Raw genomic sequence first — 21917 nt, 5'->3', positions numbered from 1 at the left:
TAATAGTTTACAAAGAAATGAAATTTTTTTAAAAACTAATTGATAAAAAAGTAATTCATTCAAAATCAATATGTTAATATTTTAATAATTTTTTTTAATTTAAATGAGAGTATAGCAGGTACGGGTATCCATGAGTACGGATACCATGATACCCGTGTTCATCATCCCGTTAACAGGTATAAAAAATACCCGTATCCGTTATCTGCATATATTTATTTATAATATTTATTTCCTACCATTACAAATTTTATCTACAAATATCGGCGTGTAATTTTTTTTTACATCCCTAATATTGAGCCACTTGTGCTTATACATATATTCGAACAATAACACCAGAAAAAACTAAAACTAGGTAGCATGCGTGTTTAGCATAAGAAAGAAAACTATAATATTCTATATAACTAAGTAAAAACATTGTAACAAACATCTATCATCAAACGTGTTTATTTTTTTATAATATTTTTTATTTTGGTAAAAATTATTTTCAAGATGCAGAAAATTATAGATAACTTCATTTAAATAATTTAATTAATACTGATATATACCATTCAAAGAAGAAAAAGTTGTCAAGTAATATGCAGAAACAATACGTTGTTGCAATTAAATTAAATTTTGTAAAATACTTTTATTGAGTAATCAATTTCATTTAATATAAATGTAATACTTTTACAATTTTATTAAATCTAGTAATAAATGTTTTTCTCTAAATAATTAGTTTATTTAACAAATTATTTTATATCATGTATTAAATGCTGTAACAAATTTAATATTTTACATGATGGCCAGCAAAGATTAATCAATATATTTGTATGTTACATTAATTATCCTCAATAAATAATTGTACGTTCTCAGCTCACCATAAATAATTTTATTTCAATATAATTTTATTAAAATTTTGAATACTATTTCATTACGTAATCTCAATTTCATCGTATCAATACGAAACTGTCCCTGACATGTTACACGTGGCGTGTTCTGATTGATAAACTCTAGGTAGAAGTCATGGTCTCACTATTTATGCAGCACTTTGGCACCTTGTGTCCCTCTCTGGTTGAACGCGTTGTTGAACTCTCACTTCGCCAACTTACCCTTGTTTCGCTTCGTAGCACTGATAGCTACGAAGCGTGTTAAGCTTTCATTTCCTTCATAGATTTTTCATCGGAGACAAAATAATGTCAGGACCGAGGCTCCCCGACGAGCCTCCACCGGAGCAACCCGGAGAGGAAGTGCAATCTGAAAATGAAGTTGGTATGGTTCATGTTCCTCTCAATTACTGTGTCTGGATTTGCATAAATGCTTCTTCCATTTTAATCCGAACTTTACTGTATCATTTGTGATTTTCATTTTTCATTTCTTGCCTCGTTGTTTTCTTCAGAATCGGATCTAAGCAATTCATCGAGCGACGACGACATGTAGGTTAAGCTGATCCATCGTTCTGCATTTCTTCAGTCATTTACTTCACGATAAGCTGTTATCGTTTTTCGAACGGTTTCGCTGCTTCTTAAATTTAATGTTCATTTTGATTCTGTCTGGGGGTGGTTCGTTTTGTGTTTATTGTTTTGTGTGATGTGTTTTAAAGCGTTTGTTGTAGTTTTCGCATATATTTATGAGTGATGCGCACGTTGTCTCGATTTTTTTTTTTTTCTGGTCATGGATGATTGATTCAATTAGGTGTTGAATCCTTCACCAAAGATGGTTAATTTTGTTGACTTCAGCATGAATTGGATTTGTGCATGCTCCGGGATAGTTTGTTGGTCATTTTCCTGTGTGTTTATGTCAACACAACCATTTTGTAATTATAGGATTTTTTTTTAAATGAAAGGTTAATTAATGTGCAAAAGCACATCAAGAATAATTGGGAATTAGACCAAAACTGGTAGACAACAAAGATTAGCATAAAAAATTTAGTAAAGCGGAAAATAAGAAAGTCATTTAGGTTTTTAAGAGACTTAAAAATGTTTGATCCAATCCATTAGACAAAAGCTTGTCCGTTAATAATTCCATACGTAGTTCCTTCCATACTTAGCAAATAGGAGTTAATTCAGGACTCCATTAGCTAGTCTCACCAATAGTTCCATTAGCAAGAGCACGTCCTTCATTTCTATACTTCACTCATGCTTAAAGAGCTTTTACCCAAGTTATGAAATTGCTCATTTGTTAGGATAAATAAGTTCATAGGTCCAAAAAGTCAAGTCAAGTCGGGCAAAAGGTCGAGACAGGTCGGTTCGATTCGAAGGTCAAGTTGGCTCGGATCGGACCAAAGATCAAATTGTTCTTGGCTTGGTCGAAAATCGAGCAGTATCAGGAGGGGCCGAAGGTCGAGCTAGGTTGAAGATCGAGAAGAGTCAGTGAGAAAGGCAAGGCCGAAACGAAGGTCGAGATGGATCAATCCAGGCCAAAGGTCGAGCTAGACTAGTTCGAGACAAAGGTCGAGTTGGATTGGGTCGGACCGAAGGTTGACAGTCAAGTCGAGTCTCTCCAGGTCAAAGGTTGAGCCAGGTCAGCCCGGTTGAAGGTCGTGCAAAGCCAACACGAGATGAAGGACGAGCTCATTCGACCTAGACCGAAGGTCAAACCGAGTCGGTCTAGGCCCCAAGTCGAGTCGAGTTAGCTCAATCAAAGGTCGAGACGAGATGGCTCTAAGCGGAGTCATCCCAAGCCAAAGGCATAGTAAGGTAGAGTTAGGTTGGCTTGGCTGAAGGTCGTTCCAAGTTGATCAAGCCGAAGTTCAAGCTAGGCTGGCCTAAGCCAAACGTCGAGTTTGGTCAGCCAGGACGAAGGTACGAATTGGGTCGGCTCAAGCCAAAGGTCAAGACGACCTGAGTTAGGTCGAAAGTTGAGACGTGTCGGCTCGGGATAAAGGTCAAGCTAGGCCGATATAGCCTGAAGGTCAAGCCAGGCAGCCTAGGACAAAGTTCGAGTTGGGTTGACCCGAGTCGAAGATTGAGACGGACCGAAGGTCGAGTTAACCCAGACTGAATGTCAAGCTAAATTAAGTTACACTCAAAGGAAGAGTTAAGTTCGTCATAAAATAGAAATTAAATTACTTTATCCAAACAAAAAAATTAAAATTTAAGATATTTCAATTACTTCATCTAAACATAATTGTTAAAGAAACGAAGATAATTCAATTACAAATAATTTAATTACTAGGTGTTTCAATTACAAATAAGGGTTATTGCTTTTAAGACCCTTTAAAATACGGAATAGAACCACTTCTAATTTATTCTATTTTATTTTTTGGTAAAGTTGCTCAATCTTCACCTATCGCGCACCCAATTGAAGTCTAATCACACATAGATCAGAGACAATGGGTCTCTTGTCACCTCTATTCGCCGCCACGGGTTCCGATGCCAAAAAATTTGCGACGAGCTAAGTGCCTCCGAATGTTGAGTGTCGGCATCCTTGTTTGCCACTGCAGGTTCAGATGTCAGAGAATCTGCGACGAGCAAGTCCTCTTGAAGCTGGGTGTTGGTGGCAGGCATTGGGGCAATGGTTTATTTGAGTTGGGGTGAATCAAATTAATTACCCGATGATCACCACCTAACATAAGACTAATACTATACAGATCCTAGATCAAATGTGAATTAAATATGAATAGTTAATCTAAACATGCAACAAAATGTTGAACAAATCCATCATATGTGTGTGTGTGTTTAATATGTATGTATGACTTTTATGTTAAAGGATTGAAATAACGAAGACCTTTTTATTTATTTAACTTTTATTGTCTATAAAAGAAAAATGCTGAACTTTGCTTCACCCCGTGAAAATGTAATGTAGAATTTGATTACATCATGATGCTAACAGAGGAAAAAAAAACATATGTTTAATTATAAGGAAATATGCTTTACTTTTACAGCATTCATGTAAAACCCTTTTTTAACAGGGATGTTATTTTCTTTAGCATGAACTTATTCATGGAGGAAGAATTTTATCTTCCTATATAAATTACATCAACTTGACACTGGGTTATGTTTAGTATTACCAACTTTTTCAAAAATCTTCACTTATGGTGAGATTACTTATAAATTATTCTTATCCTTCACAAGATTTGTATACTAATTAAGTAGTCAAATCGTTTGAAAGTATTTTTTTTTTCATAAATATTATTTTTTCTCTCTCTCTCTTTCCTATTCCTAGAATGATTTTTTTTATTAAGTGAATACGAGTGACTTAAGGAAAGGTTAAATAATTACGTTTTTTGATATCATTTTTATTGGTTTTTATTTGCAGCTGTATGGAAATAGACTTGTCAGATATAAGCGAAGATCTTAAGTGTCCTATCTGCCTAGGTATGAAATTAAACGGTTGGTAGATTACTTAATTATTGTTTTGCTATAAATTTGTTGCTCTTAAACATGCTATGCTGCAAGTCTTAATATATTGCTTTGCTGATTTTTTGTGGGCAAGTTATAATAAAAACTTAACAATTACACATGATCTGAATTTATGTTATATCTAAATTCCATCATATTACATTGAATATGTTCTTTAGTCATCCCAAAATATTGACATAGAAGACATTTGTAAATGGACATAAAAGTATGCAAGTAACCGTGTAAAGTAACCAAATCATTAACCTGTTTACAACTTTGCAGTATGTATAGTATTTTTTTTTTTATCAGCAAAGGATAAAATAAATTAAGTAGAGCACTTGAGGGGTCCTCTAACCCTTATACAAAAAAGCAGGACCTGGACAAATAGATGCATTAGCTTAGCATCCTGGTTCCGTCAAAACAAAAGACCATTCAAAACTAGATGATCACAATTTAGAACAACTTTGTGATCCACAAAACAAATGAGGCAAAAAGTATGCCTACCTAAAGCACAGACCCCTACCTAATTTCCGAATAGTATAATGATAGTGTACATTAATCAGACCGCATTCTTCCTAATGTCAATACTTAAGCGTTTGAACACGTCATCCTCCTCACAAAAGGAGGATAAATGCAGTATGTATAGTATATAAAAGTGATTTATTTTTTATAAAAAAATAAAAATGTTCTTTTATTTATCATAACCTGCTAGGTTTATCAAGAGGATAATTTATTAAGAAGATACAATATTAATGGAAATATAAGTCTAATCCACTTAAAAAAATTAATATCCATTTTTAACCAAAAATTTCCAAAATTTAAAAATAATAAATTTATAAATCTTTATTTTTATAAGATACTCAACTTTTTTTTATTTTTACTAGGATTTAAACTCAAGGCTTGAATTTTCAATCTAACTTTTTTGAATCTTATAATTATGTCAACATGCATAATTTGAAATCAATAAAATGTTTGACTCCCACATTGGTATAAATCTAAGGTAAGATTTTGCTAAGGAAACACACAATTTTATTTCTTTCCTGATTTAATGTGAAATGTGACAAAATAGCAAGCCTTCACAAGTGTTGTGCTTTGTTTATTCTTTCGTTATTTTGTTTAGTAACTATTTTGGTTACTTCCTTTCTACCATATATGCAATGGCACCAACAAATCTTTTTGAAATTTTAGCTTTTAAACTTATCAATATTTAAAGAAATAGCATTTTTTCCTTGGAAGTAACAAACAAATAGGCCCTTTAAATGCACATGTATAGCTGATTTTTTTTCCTTCTAAATAAGAATTCAATCACTAAAAATGTCAATGTTAAACAATTTTTTATTTGTATTTGTAACTATGAAATCATATATCGAAAATGGTTGAATTCATTTTATGTGAAGGTGTAATTCGAAAAACCAAAATTGTTATGGAATGCTTGCATCGGTTTTGCGGAGAGTGCATTGAGAAAGCCATACGCCTCTGGTTAGTCCTCAAGCTTCGAACTAATACGTTATCATCTCTCAGAATATTTTGGGACAGTGTTGTCGTAGGTTTTGAAATGTTTGAGTTGGTTTGAGTGCAGTAAGAATGAATGCCCAGTTTGTCGTGAACATTTTCCTGGCGGATGCACACTAGGCGATGATCGCCACTATGATCATCTCATTTCTATCATCCATCCAGATGTTGCACAGTACGAGGACGAGGTAAGACAACATTTTAAACCTTGCATTCATTTATGTGAATTAATGATTCATGTTGGCCTTACGAAAATTATATCTTTTGAAAAGTTCTACATCATCCGAGACAAGTTAAGAAGTGGTTGTTAGTGACTATATAATACACTTTAAGTCCATTATGTTCTTTGTCCCAAATCAAAGACACTTTGAGATAATGTTTTACTATTTTTTATTCTATTGTAGTAGAGGGTTGTGAAACGTAACTAAATTATTATTCTGGAAAGGATGTGTGTATTTGGAATCAAAGGATGAGAGTATTTTTTTTTGTGTTATAAAATTTGTATATAATGATTATTCTCGGATGGTTTTTTTCATATGAACGTTATATTTTTTTGTTCTTTGTATTAATTTTATTTATTAGTTAATAGAGTGATTCTTAAATATAAAGATGATTATCTTCTTAATTGATGATATGTTTTTTTCGATAATTCATGTTCGTGCTTCTGCTCAGTAGCTTACTTTGCTTTCAAATATGAATGTTTATTAAAAGTGATTGCATTTATTAGAATGTTTAATTATAACATTTGAAGTAATATGAGTAACAATAATCATCATTTCCATTTCCCAGTCTCTTCAACGTCAAATAGAAGAACTGGAGAGGAAACACAAGGTTAAGGCAACCGCTGTAAGTTTTGCAAGGAGACGCAGAACAATCAGAAATGCATGCAAGGATGAGAAGGGAAATGAGAAGAATGAGGTTATGAATGATAAGAATGCAGGAAAAGAGTCGTCATCTGATGCTCAGAAGACAGAATCTGAACCAAATAAAGATGGAGAATCTGCCACTCTCCATGCAGATGGAACTGCTGATGAAAATGTTCCAGAAAAATAAGTTCACCTGGGAAAAAATACTCATGGAATTTAAGCCGTTTGATCTTTGTCCAACGGTCAGAATAACTCTCTTAACTTTTATCAGTGCATGCAAAATTGAATGCACCTTAATAATTCTCAGTTCATGAAATTGAGATTTATCAAAACTAGTTTCTCTTCGTATAATAATTAAACATGCTTTCGGCAGTTCCTGCATAATTTTTTGTTATTCCTTAGTGTCTTTTATGTTTCAATTTTTGTCATATGCTAGGAAATCTAAATTCTTCTTTCAATCCACCTACATATTGGAGGGCTCATTTTATTTCGTTAAATTAACCATAAATCACAAATTTTGAAGGAGTTGTTTCTTCTTCCAACAGTTTTTTTTTCTTATCATAATAACTAAAAAAGTTTTGCATTGTTTCTCTCCAAAAATAAAAACACTTTAGGTTTCCTTTGAACCTTTAATTTTAAAAATTTGTTTGATGTAGCTTTGTCCAAAAAAAATTATATTTTTCGGTTTCATGACTTTTAGTTTAAACGTTTTTTTTTATATATAAAAGTAGTTTAATTTTTTATCAAATTTCACTACAAAAAAAATACAATTTAGCAACCAACATTAGCGACCGAAAAAAATTGGTCGCAAATTGCAACTGAAATAGCGACCGAACAAAAATAGTTGCAGATTAGTGACCGAAATAGCGACCAAATCAGTATATAGTAACATTTATTCATATAACAACCAAAATAGCGACCGAATATTGTTAGTCGCTAAATATAATGTTTTAGCCACCGAATTAGCGACCAAAATAATATTAAAATTGCCACAAAAAATTTATAATATGTTTAATATGGTTGTTAGCGACCGAATCATGTTAGTCGCTAAACATAATATTTTAGCCACCAAATTAGCGACTGAAATAAAATTGTTTTAGCAACCGAAAATATGTTGGTCGCTAAAATTATATTTAATATAGTAATTAGCGACCGAAAATATCTGGTCGCTAAAATAATATTTTACCACCAAATTAGCGACCAAAATAAATATTATATTAGTACACATGATATCTAGCGACTAGATTAGCGACCAAAAATATTAGAATAATATTTAACATAAATTATAATTAACTAAATTATTTACCTTTTCAATTTGTTGTTGTTTATTTTTTTATTTAAGAATAAAATCAATACTTACTTAGTTTAAACTAATAGATGATACATTTTAGATTAATATTTAATATAAATTATAACTCATTAAATTATTTATTTTTGTAATTTGTTGTTCCTTAAAAGAAGAACAAGATTCAACACAAAAAAGTCTCAAAATTTTGAAGTCCATATTAGTTCTCACTCTCAATATTTGACCGAAAGATTGATAAAGTTCTTAATTTAAAAATTCTAAGTTTGTTTCTCTTTTATCTCAAATCAATATTTGAAACCCACTGTGCATATGTTGCCAAAGGAAAGAAAATATGGATGAAGATTAAAAGAATTGACAATTAAGAGAGAAAAAAAAAAAGAAAGAAAGATGTAAGACTTGAATTTTATGAAAAAAAATATAATTATTACTCAATTTAAATTTATGTGTTAATCAATTGAAGATAAATTTTATATATTTGATTTTTCACCTTTTTAAACACTATAATATGCAAATTTAAGCGTTCTAATATGTAAATTTAAAATATTATTTTTCATTTAAACACTCTAACATGACATTTTCCAAAATCTTAATTTCTTCGACTTTGATTTATAAAATAGCTTGTATTATTAATAAAAATTGTATTATGATTAGAGACTATATTTATAGTAATTAAGGACCATACAAAATAATTATTTATTTATAAATAATTTTGTAGTTACCTAATTAAAATATAATATTTTTTAGTTACTATTGACAAAAATTATAAGATTATAAGTTAATTTTTTTTAGCTCTACTAAAATCTACTAAAATTATAGGTTCATTATAAACAAATTTAGTGACCACTCATATATTTATAGTAATTAATGACCATATAAAATATTTATTTATTTAGAAGTAATTTTGTTATATTTGTTTAAATTTTATAAGATTACATGTTAATATTTGTTTATCTCTATTATAAATTATAGATTCACTATAATATAACTAGAAATTATAATTTTAATAACTAATGATATAAAAAATATTTATTCATTTAAAAACAATTTTATAAATACTTAATTAAGATACATAGTAATTAATATGTATTCATTATTATGAATTTTTGTGTTATCAATTTTTAATATTACAAAAAATTAAGTAAAAATTATTTTTAGAAATATTAGCTACGAAGAGAAAGTTCGTATATAATAAGTATATATATTTTTTAATTAGAAGAATATATCAATTTTAGTAACTACTAAATTTAATTAGAAAAATATTAAATTTTTTAATTACACCTATACTATTTAATTATTATTATAACTTTTATTTTACTTTTATTTTTGTTCTTCATTTTCCCTATATTTTTCCCCTCCCTCCAAAATTTAAGACAATATAAAACTTCCCTCCCAAATGAAAATCTTACGGACGACATTTCATTAACTTAGTCACCTTGTGAAAGAGTAGGCCATGGAGGAAGAACCATCCGAAAGTTGAAGGGGCAAGTCAGCCAGAGCAACTTTTTTAAGGAAAACCAGTTCCTAAACTGACTTTGTTGAGGAAATTAGGGAGAAAGAAAGCCAAAGGAGCGAAAAGGACACCATCACCGTCCTAGGTAACCTCTATACGAAATTTTCAGATTTGTCTTTTCTAGTTGATTACATGCCACTTTACTTTGGAATTCCAGGATGGAAACGTAGGTTGGTTGATACAAGCATAATTTTTTGTAAGATTCTAACTAGGGTTTTTTGCTCTCGTAAAAAGTTAGATCTAGGGGTTCAACTTTTTGAGATAAGCTGCAAAAATATGATTGAGACCAAAGTCTAAAATTTTATGCAGATTTAAACTTTATATTCATGTGAGGCTTTCCTTTTTCTGAGAATCTCTCTTTTTGTTTTTCGTTCCCTTTATTTTCCCTATCCATGTTCTGTTACTTCTATTTCTTAATCACTAACCATTAAAGTTTTGTTGATTTGCATTGTGACATCTGAATAGAGTGGATAGTGAAGCCTATTTATTGTAGCAAATGTCCTTTGGTAGCACTGTTCGTGTGGTGAGGGACGAGATTGGAAGCTTGTCAAGGTAGAGTTTTTACTTAAGGATTTCTGGTGGCAACAAGTCGAATATAAGTTTTTGTTCCATCAACTATTATGTGGAGATTTATTTTCTGATAATTAAAGCAGCTAACAATATTCTTAAACGGGAAATAATCGTTGTCTACAACACATTAATAAAAAAGTTAGGATAATGGTAGAATAGTCGTTGCATATTGGTTAATGATAATGTAAAAAAAAGACAGATAATAGTAAGATTTGGTATGTTTTTTCACTTGCAATTTACTTCAATTATTTATGTCCACAAATTCATGGCTTAGTTCCGGTTGTGCTCAAACAGGGGTTCTTACATCAATATAATTTAAGCCAATTTGGATAGAAAGTTGTATGTTTTATCTTTGATTCTTCCTCTTTGAAGCTATTTGTAGTTGTTGTTGGTGCCTTGATTTTCATTTTTGTTTTTTGCCTTACTTTTAGATAGTTCCACACATAACAGAGAGATGCTATCCAAGAGTGGAGCATTTTTAATGTACTCTTTTATTATAAATAAATGTGAAATAAAAGTTTAAAGTTGAATTGTTGACTATGTTATTTATTTTTGTAATAGTTTAAAATTGGTATGGTTGTGTGGCATCCTAGGAAGATCACCATTTCAAGAAGGTGCTTCAATTGAACGAAGTAACCCCTTCAGTTCAGGTATGTCCAGTGTTTATTACTTTTGTTGCTGCCACTGCCTTTTGTATTTTTCCTCTTTGTATGTCTGGTGTTTAGGAAGTAACCCCTTCAGTTGGAGTATGTTCTTATTATTATTGCTTAGCCCATTAATGTGTGCATTCTTAGTTTACTTTGAGATGAGAAATTATGGTTTGTATTTATTTTCAAATTTTAAAATGCTCAAAGTTGGATACATGCCTTAACCAGAAATGTGCTTGCCAAGTGTTTAAGAAGACATTTTAATCATGGATCATTGTAATATGCTTGTTATAGTGGTTTTCAGTTTATGAGTCTTTTAATTATGGATAGTTTTCATATATGATTTCTTATGTATACTCTATTTCATCCCGTTTTTATACTATAGTTATTACTATATCTACATTTTTCATACAATTTTCCCAATTCATGATGCAACTTAAGACACTTCCTAGCTTTGATGTGAAACTGTCTTATATATGCATTGTAACCTTATCTGCTCTAACTTATATACCACCTCACTACTTTCGAAATGATGTCACCAAATTCAATTTGATTGATGGGGGAGTTGCAACAACTAATGAGGTAAACTATCTTCTTTCCAAACTGACCTCAATATGAATAATTTCACTTATTTAATTGTATGTGGTTTTAATATGATTTTTTTTTTCAGATAAAATAAAACACTCTAAATGATATGTTTCTATTACTTAGTAGTGTGGTCCCAATATGCAAATCATGATGAAGGTAACTCAATTATTTGCTTATGATGAAAAAGGATAATTGTTTGCAGGTTGTGTGCTCTACTAGGAAAGGAGTGATAAAGCAACAAAGGGAGAAGAATCCTAACATGAGTCCTAAGAATTCAAAGGAAAATAACAAGATCTAGTTGTTGTCAATAAGACGTGTAATTGCAAAAGTTGTTGGTCTTGTTGTTCAAGCCGCATAATGTAGTGATGGTAGTAAAAATGATGTGTAGACCAATCTAATAATAGTATATCACAAGACCATTCAGTGTAATTTTAATTATATGATGACTTCTAAACTTGCATATTTATTTAGAACTATTTTCAATTTCTTTTATGTTGGATCATGTGCTTGTGTATTTTTATTTTTATACTTCTCTTTATTACATTACATATTTGAGTTAGTAGTTATTTAACATTATTAAAATTGTGGTATTTGTAAGTAGGTTAGGATATTGTTCACAAGTAGGTAAAAATATTGTATATATTAGTTGCTACCAAAATATATTGGTTGCCAAACGTTTCTCTTTTTTGCCACCAAAATATATTGGTTGCTAAATATTTTCACTTTTGCCACTGATTTAGTCACTAAAAGATATTTTAATTAAGATAAAAAATTATTTATTTAGCGACCGAAAAATAAAAGGTCGCTATATTTTCACATTTGCGACCAAAATAGTAATTAGGAACCTTTTAAAGTTAATAATTTTTGTCACTTTAGCGACTGAATCAGCCACTAAAATTTTAGTGGCTAAATTGGTCTTTATAATAAAAAGTGACCAATCATTTTAGCGACAGATTAGCGACCGAAATTTCGGTGACTGTTTAGCGACCAACACTTAATTTAGTTGCTAATGAATTTGCCACCAGGGTTTTCGCAACTACATAATTTCGGTCGCTATTTTGGTCGCTAAATGATTAGCGACCAATTTTAAGTCTTTTAGCGACCAAAATAGGTGGTCGCTAAAATGCTTTTTTTTAGTAGTGTTTATAGGCAGATTTTGAAAATTTTACATAAATGATAAAGTTATCTTTTTCAACCACAACTTCAAACTATTAAAAATGGTGAAACACACGATTTAATTTTATATCAAAGTCATATTTTATAACGATTTCTCTTTCAACTGTTTATATATATATATATATATATATATATATATATATATATATATATATATATATATATATATTAGTTTTATAACTTATGGAAGTCGTGATGTTAACATAGGACTTCTTTTCTTTTCTATTTTTTTATCATTTATTTTTCTTTTACAATTTCTTCCTTTTATGTTTTCTTTTAATTTATATATATATATATATATATATATATATATATATATATATATATATTTATCTAAATTGTAAACTATTTCTTAATATTACACGGTTAATGTATTTTTTTAAATATTTTTATGTTTTCCAAAATTTTCAACATATAATCTTTTATATTCTTTATTTTGAGATATTTTTTAATAATTTAATTAAGAAATTAAAAATAATGTTTTAATTTCTTTTATTATTTAAACTTTGTTATGTTTTTTTAGTTTTATATAACAATATTTCTTATTTTCAAATTTTTAGATAATTTTATTATTAAAGTTATGTATATAAAATTTTAATATTAATATATATATATATATATATATATATATATATATATTATTTAAGAATATATAAAAATATTTTATATTTTGAGATATGTTTTAATAAATTAAAATTATAAATATATATTTAATTTTGTAATAAATAAATTTTATAAAGAATATAAAAAAAATTTAAAAAAAATTAAGTCATTAATTAAATTATTAATAAATATTTCAAAATAAAGAATAAAGAATATAATAAAAATATATGATTGTACACAAATTTAAGAAAATATAAAAAGCTTTAAAATATCCATTAACCATAATATTGAAAGATAGTTTAAAATTAAGATAAGTTTATATAAAATTTAGAAAAATATGAAAAGTAAAAACTTTAAAAGAGAAAGAAATGATATAGAATAAAAAAACGAAATCGTATGCTTCATATTTTTAATAGTTTCATTTACATATTTTTTTCAAAATCTGCCTATATCACTAAATTTGACAAAAATTACAGTACTTTCGTAAGAAACCTAAGTTTTTATCATCTTTGTAATTTGTTCAACTTCCTTTTAAATATCTTTGTTCTTAATATTAACTATTTTCCTTATGTGACAGCTTTGACTTTGTTCTTAATATTTATATATTTTATTATAAAGTTTTACAAGTCTTTATTAAGTCATTTTAACAACTTTTAAAGCTCAAATTAATGTTCTTAATGAACTGATCTAATAATAACTTAATTATATGTTAAAATGATCTAATAACTTTCTATAATAAGTCCGTTACTCTAAAATCTCGTAACTCATGATAAATACTTTTTTTAGAGAATAACTTCAATATTTTGATACTAAATTTGCTTCTACTATTTTGACATTTTCTTCAAAGCACACTGTTTCTAAAAATACATTTTCAAATGATATATTATTCATAATATTTACCTAAATAGTATTATTATACTGTTCATTTTTTTAAGATATTGATTTTTAAAAAGTTGAACCCTAAACTTCATTTTATCACATTATTATAAAAAATTGGATTAAAATTTGATTCCTTGGAAACTAAACTATCATTTTAGATTTCACACTGTTTTACAATGATGCAATTATACAAAATTTTAAAACTTAAAAACATAGTAATAATAAAAATAATTAATATTTTAGAACATCGATAGTTTTTAAATTTTATTTTATAATAATTATAAAAAATATTAAATTTAGTTAATATTGAGATTTTGTTAAAAAATATTAAATCATTTGACAATAAAATAAAAAATTTATATTGATTTAAATTAATAATTTGAGTGTATTTATAATTAAATGTATTTATTAATTTAATTATAAATAATATATAAATATTTTCGAAATTAAATTTAATACAATCATGTGTTTATAATAACTAAATGATAATATATATATATATATATATATATATATATATATATATTATATTTTTTCTAAGTGTATTAAATAATTTGAAAATGAATAAATATAATTGTTTTTATTTAATAGCAGTTGTAACGTTTATTTTGTTGAAGTAAAATAATAAAATAAATTTTAAAACAAAGAAAAATATTAATTAAAATTATTAAAGTTTTTCAAACTTATTAAATATTGTAATAATTTATTATTTAACTATCCAAAGTCTTGGTATAATTTTGTAAACATGTTAAAAATTAAATTAAGAAAAAAAAAATGACACCTCGCGGACAAAAACTTATGTAAGATAGACCAAACTTTTGAACCTGCACTTAGGTATGACAACGGGACAGGGCGGGGATGGGTTTCACTATCTCATACCCATTTTCGTAAAAAAAATTCATCCCCATCCTCATACCCACATCCAACGACTATCAAAGTTTTGTCTCATCCCCATCTCCACCGGGTAACGGGTATAATCTCGTACCCATACCCGTACCCGTTTACTTACTACTTTAATATTAATTTTAACTAATTTTTATAAAATAATAAAAATTACGGTAAAGGAAACATAATATTATCAAATATTCAATATTAGGAGTATGGTTGTTTCTTTGATATCAAATACTTTGAAATAAATTATAATTGTTTACATTTTAGATTAGAATACCAAATAAAATTTAATGAGAATCAAAACATTTATTAAATTTGCAAACATTAATGAAACCAAGTTGATAAACTTTAAAAATATTTTTTTTAAAATTATAAAAGGAAAAATATTTTTAAAAAAATATAAAAGGAAAAAAATATTTAAATTAAAATATATTTTAAATGTTTGTTTACTTCAATTTTTTAAATTATAATGAATCTATATTTTATACACTAATAAAAGTTCTAATACATCACTTGATCAAAATGACGCAAAGAACAAATAATAATAAAATTTTAACATAGATCTTGTATCTTTTTAACCACAATATATGTTAGATGGTGGTAAAAAAATATTCATGGCAATTACATTAAATTTTTATATTATAGTAAATAAAATTATTTATACAATTATATTGAAAAAATTAAAGTATGATTGTAATGAGTTAAAAAATAAAAAATAATTAGATAAAATTTATCAAAATAGTATTCTATATGATGAAAATAAACAAAAATAAAAATATTAAGAAATTATCACATGTGTGTCTTGTAAACAATTTGGAGACTATGGGAAGGAATCACACAAAAAAAAACAAATATATAATTAAGAAATATATAATTAAGGGTATGATAAGATGAAAAATATCTTAGAGATCTAAGAAAACTTTTCAAATATCAACATATATACTCAATGGTTGATAAAGAAATGACGCAAACAACAAATAATAAACATAATAAAATTTTATCATAGATCTTGTATCTTTTAAACTCCAATATATGTTGGATGGTGATAAAAAATATTCATGACAATTACATTAAATTTTTCTATTGTAGTAAATAAAAATTATTTATACAATTATAGTGAAAAACTTAAAGTATGATTGTAATGAGTTAGAAAATAAAAAATAATTAGATAAAATTTATCGAAATAGTATTCTACATGATGAAAATAAACAAAAAAAATATTAAAAAATTAACAAATGTGTGTCTTATAAACAATTTGGAGACTATTGGAAGGAATCACACAAAAGAAAACAAATATATAATTAAGGGTATGATAAGATGAAAAATATCTTAAAGATCTAAGAAAACTTTTCAAATATCAACATATATACTCAATGGTTGATAAAAAAAAATGACGCAAAGAACAAATAATAAACATAATAAAATTTTATCATAGATATTGTATCTTTTAAACTCCAATATATGTTGGATGGTGATAAAAAAATATTCATGACAATTACATTAAATTTTTATATTGTAGTAAATAAAAATTATTTATACATAGTGAAAAAATTAAAGTATGATTGTAATGAGTTAGAAAATAAAAAATAATTAGATAAAAATTATCGAAATAGTATTCTACATGATGAAAATAAACAAAAATAAAAATATTAAAAAATTAACAAATGTGTGTCTTATAAACAATTTGGAGACTATTGGAAAGAATTGCACAAAGAAAAATAAATGTATAATTAAGGGTATGATAAGACGAAAAATATCTTAGAGATTTAAGAAAACTTTTCAAATATCAACATATATACTCAATGATTGAGAAATAACAAAAATTGTTTTAGCGAAATAAAAGAGTTCTTGAAATGAAATAAAAATTAATAATAATAAGTAAAGATTTTTTTTATATTACCAAGTAAATGAAATGTTTATGCTATTAAACACTTAAATTAAGAGTATTAAACATTCTCATGTGAAAGGAAAATATACAATAAATAAAAATATTAAAAAATAATAGAAATATTCAAATGTTAGACGTAATTTTTTTTAATTGACATACATCATTTTAACATAATTACATAAAGATTATGATAAGATAAAAAATATATTGGAGATGCGAATGAGTTTCACGACAAACCAAATATTTAGAAGAAATAAAAAATAAAAAGAATATATAGGGTTACTTAATTAATTGTGAATATTTTAATAATTTAAACGAGGATGAAAATATGGCGGGGACGGGTATTATGGCAGGGATATATTCATCCCCATCCCCATCCCCATACCCAATTGAAAAAATCGAAGATTTCCCATACCCATACCCATACCTAGTCAATGCGGGGATTCCCTGTCAAAACTGGGACGGGTTCGGACAATACCCACAGGGACGAGTTTATTTGTCATCTCTACCTGCACTTTCAAAATGGAACGAGTCAGTTCGACTCACATTTTGCGAACCAAATGCGAAGCATACCTAAACGGGTCAAATTGGCCTGCCACCCTCATACACAAACGTAAGAGAAAGACGGGTTAAGTATGTTTGTAGTCCTCGAACTTTGGTTCAAAATTGGAATTCGTCCCTCTTTGAAACCTCCATACATTTTGGTCCCTAAACTTTAAAAATGAATGAATATAATCCTTTTAATGCAATTATGTTAACTTTTTTTGACGTGTCGAACTTTTCATATTAGTATTCGAGTTTTTTATACTGTTTGACACATTCTTGTTTCAATATCTACTGAGAAATATGTTCGACACTTCAAAAAAAATTAACGTAATTGAATTAAAAGAACTATGTTCATTCATTTTAAAAGTTTAGAGACCAAAATCTATTGAAGTTTCGGACATGCACGAATTTCAATTTTTGGTCAAAATTCAGATATTAAAAACATAAAGAAACAAAAATAAGAAAATAAAGATATTCAAACTGTAGTTGTAAACTGTTAAAGATATTAAAACAATATAATATTTTATTGTGATTAGAATACTCTAATAGAAATTATAACTTTTGTTAATGTTTCATATAACAAAAATAAATAACCGTTAATAAAAAATGATTTTTTTGTAATGTATGCTTAGCATATATAATTTGAGTCTCGTGAACATGCAACACACTAGACAAAACTTGGTTTACATAAGATCATGTCGTTAGTTCTATGTATGTACATGAGTATGAGTGTATTGTTTGCTGAATGTATCCTTAAGCTATCTAACTTTCAGATAATCATCTTTTGTTCGGTCTTAGTGTAAATGGTGTGGAATATGTGTGATAGATGGTTGAGGGTATGTAATGTGCACCATATCAATCCTAGGGCGAACTTTAACCACTTCCACCTCGCTAATCTTAATAGTAGACAAAACCTAGCTTGGAGAGGTATGTGGTTAGCTACTATAGGGGAAATTTGGAACCATAGGAATGGGGTAATCTTTAAGCAAAGGAAAGTGGACCCTATAGAAATTTTCAGTCATGCTCAAATGGTAGCTTGGGTATGGATGAAACATAAGATTCCTACTACATCGTTCTCTTATAGTGATTGGATTTTATCCCCATTTACATGCTTAAAATCCATGTGATACGGTAATGTTGTGTGTTCCAGTGTGATAGGTATCAAACTGCAGGTGTTCAAAAGCTAAATGGAATTGTATCGTGGTGGTGACTGTGTACAAGGGAACACAAATCAAGGTTCAAAACATATTGTAGTTACATGTGAAGCCGTAGGCATTTGGAATAACTTGGATGCCATTGCTGAAGGCTTAAAAGGACATACTACCAGCGACAAAGATCTCCCTCCACTGTGTTCATAACTATTTTATGATGCAGCATATTTTCAGACTTCCATTACGCTTGTTCTATTCTGTAGCAACCAAAACACAATGAAGTGGTGCTTGTGGAAGCAGAAGGGATTAGGATAGCAATTCAAAGGAGGCGGATCAACTCTATTATGCTGAATCTGCTAGATCTTTGTGTTTGGATCCACAAGCCTATCCCATAGTTTTTGTTCAGGGTTATGCTATTGTTCTAGCTTTTTGTTTTAAAGGTGCTATGATGCCAAGTTAGAACATCAATATGTACTAGATTATTTTGTATAAGGGTTAGAGCACTCCTTAAGTGCTCTTTCTTAATTATATCAATTCTTTGCTGATAAAAAAAAAAAAGTGTAAATATAGATCGGAGAGTAATCTTATGTTAATTTTTTCGTCCGATAAAGGAAAAAAAAAACTTATTGGATTAGTAACCATCTGAAAGTGAGAACTAAATCTTCATCTTATACACTATAATCCGAGCGAAGCATTCGACATATTCCAATATTTTTATTTGCTGTTTTAGTCTATTCGTGATAAGTATCAATATTTGTTAATGACTAACTTAAAAAAAAAAAAAGTTTAGCTGAGATAACATTTATTCTCTTTCCAACCTCGTCTTTTGATGCATATATAACATTTGAATAGCTTTTTTGTGTTTGATCTTGAGGCAAGGCACATTAAACAGAAATAAGATGATGCAAGCCGAATCCAATTTTAATTGAACTTGTATCTCTCACACACACATAAATGTGGGTTTCAACTACAAAACACAACATATGATTGCGTCTCGATGTTAAAGTACTTCACATTCAAGTACTTAAAAATTGAATTCATATAAAAACCGATAAAACATTAGCATCCCTAGAACAACATCAATGTCTGGATCTTCACTATCTTGAAATACAAAACTCCCCACGACATTAATTTTCTGCTTCTGCAGGGAAGAATTAAACAGAGATTATGATAAGCTTCATATGTCAGTATCTCCTGATGAGCTTTTCTCATGGAACAATTTGTCCTTTAATGGCACCTGGCTGACTGGCTTGACATTTCCTGCATGGAGATAGAAAAGACCTAAACACTTTGTGGCCAAACCACGTTCTTGTCGCACTCCTTTCTTTGCTTTTATGGTTTCTTGCTTTCACACGTTGGTCGCCATATTTCCTTGTTTGTCCACTTGCATTATTCTTAGCATTGGCATGATCAATTGCTAGTAATGATCTTAAGGAAATGGGTGGATCTGAGATTCCAGGTCCATTTGGTTTAAATGGTTGAATTTTTCCATCAGAAATCAGCACATCAGCTGGTGTGGTTTTGAATGGATTGGCACTAGAATTCAAGTCTTTTATGGTGGAAAATTCAAAATCTAAGTCTTGTTTGGTTACCTGGTGGTAGTAGTGGTGAGTGTTGTGGTTATGAGTAGGAGCCTTTGGGTGCTGCTCTTGAACAGAAACGAGGCCAGCGAAAGAAAGTGAGTCAGTAGAAATGCTATCATCTCCACCATGAGATTGAGATCTGTTTCCTTCACGCGTGCCCATTGATTCACCTTCTCACCATATTCATTATCTTCTCCACAAACACATATATAGAATGCTTTCATGAGATAAAATAATCTTAAATTATGTAATTGTAAATGAATTGTTTAGATTAAATTTAAATGCAGGATGGTTATATATACGAATTTCAATGAATTCACGTGGTAGAATTTTATTGGAAAGTTGTGTGTGTTTATCGTATGCAATAGTGATGAACTGTATCTTATATTTTGTGTTTGCTGTGGCTATTAAATGGTTGCATGATGCATCCCAAACTATGGTTCCTCGAGAATGGTGTGTTGGTCGATAATTTGCTGTTCAAGTTTTACTAAAACTCTTTCCTTTTCATCAACATTTGCTTGTTGGTTGTGAGATTCAGGGCCTGCATTTTGAAGTGACTAGTGAAAGGTGTTGGAACAGTTTTCTTGCTGCAAGCTTTGATTTCCATGAAGAGCTAAGTGACGTCAAACTATATGTGATCTTTCGTAAGGTTTGAAAAATATTCCAGTTCAATTTCGTGGATGCTTTTATTTCTTTCACTGCATTAAAGTAATGTGCAAATTTTCACAGGTTGAAAATACACTGAGCGGTCCAATGAGAACCAAGACACGTCTCTGTTGTTAAATACAGAAAAGAAAAGAAAACAAATTTTGTGTGTGTGTGTACGTAGGTGGCTGTGTTAAGAAAAGGGCCACCAAACTGAAAGTTATTATATTACGAAAATCATCATTGATCATGAAAAATATACGAAATCAATTAAGTCAAGTACTTTAGAAACTGCTATTCAAGTACTTTAGAACAAAAATTTTATAAGTACCAAATATATATAATATTAACTTATATGTGTGAAAATGAAAATTGGAAGGCCAAAGCTTCTCTCTCAATGAACCTAGCTCCGCCGGTTGTCATGCCACACTTGGATATTATTAAGTTTATAAATTTCTCCTTTTTTAAAAGTTCATCTATACTCAATATGAAAACCGACCCCACACTTGCATTTCTCACGGATATAAAATAATTATGTGCATGAATGAATGGTTTAATTTATTTTAAATGTTAATATTTTAAATATTTTCTAGAGATTTTTAAAAATAAAGAACCATTTATCTAAATACAAATAGGTCAATTATGCTCTAGAATCCACTATAATTATTAAATAGAAAAATATGTGTTGAAAAGAGTCTCTAATTATTAAAATTTTACACAAATTTGGCACGAACAAGGAGACCCCTCCCTACTAAAAAGGAATAAAGAGATTTTCTTTCAAAGTAAGGAATATCACAACATATATAATGATACTGATAAAAATAAGTGTTTTAATTTTGACATAAGTTATTTTAATTTTTTTTACAAGTTGTTTTAAATTATTAAATTTTATTTCACTTTATATCAAAATCAATTCTAATAACTTCAAATTAAATTGAGGATCTCACCATTTAAAAATTGGTTTTGGCTCTAAAGTCTAAACCAAACAAGCAAGCACATAATATATAGTTTGGTCAACTTTGGTATCAGCTTGGTGTTAATGATTAAAGTAGTAATCAAACATCATTATGTTTTTTATGAAGCTTTTTTTGGTGAGGCCTTCTTGACCTTCTATTAGAGCATTTATGATTTCTTTCAATAATATTATTATATCAAAGCAGAAATGGTCCATATATATCATTCTAATATTGGTGTGGTCCAAATAATTTAATGACCAAGTAGATTTTGCTTAACTCAT

The 21917-nt window shown here is 28.5% G+C and overlaps 1 protein-coding gene and 1 long non-coding RNA gene across 2 annotated transcripts; both read left to right on the top strand.

The window, feature by feature from the left end:
* The first annotated feature begins 1061 nt into the window (after positions 1-1061).
* LOC114179949 (putative E3 ubiquitin-protein ligase RING1a) lies at positions 1062-7070 on the top strand. The gene is made up of 6 exons (XM_028066466.1): positions 1062-1248; positions 1376-1412; positions 4237-4295; positions 5717-5798; positions 5899-6019; positions 6621-7070. Exons 1-6 carry the CDS (start codon positions 1173-1175, stop codon positions 6882-6884), a joined length of 639 nt encoding a protein of 212 aa, XP_027922267.1. The 5' UTR covers positions 1062-1172; the 3' UTR covers positions 6885-7070.
* A 2333-nt stretch (positions 7071-9403) lies between these two features.
* On the top strand, positions 9404-11598 carry LOC114179531. The gene is made up of 4 exons (XR_003603481.1): positions 9404-9598; positions 9979-10065; positions 10645-10733; positions 11521-11598. It is a non-coding gene; the product is annotated as an uncharacterized LOC114179531 (long non-coding RNA).
* Positions 11599-21917: the final 10319 nt, after the last annotated feature.

The sequence above is a fragment of the Vigna unguiculata genome, chromosome 3, assembly GCF_004118075.2.
Source record: "Vigna unguiculata cultivar IT97K-499-35 chromosome 3, ASM411807v1, whole genome shotgun sequence".
NCBI lineage: Eukaryota > Viridiplantae > Streptophyta > Magnoliopsida > Fabales > Fabaceae > Vigna > Vigna unguiculata.
Note: the sequence above shows the minus strand (reverse complement) of the source record. Positions and strands in the feature narration are given on the sequence as shown.

Excerpts from the sequence above, each read along its gene's own strand:
- LOC114179949 (XM_028066466.1), top strand. The coding sequence starts at position 1,173 with ATGTCAGGACCGAGGCTCCCCGACGAGCCTCCACCGGAGCAACCCGGA. Across the intron at positions 1,249-1,375 it reads GCAATCTGAAAATGAAGTTG|AATCGGATCTAAGCAATTCA; the intron begins GTATGGTTCATG and ends TGTTTTCTTCAG. Across the intron at positions 5,799-5,898 it reads GAGAAAGCCATACGCCTCTG|TAAGAATGAATGCCCAGTTT; the intron begins GTTAGTCCTCAA and ends GTTTGAGTGCAG.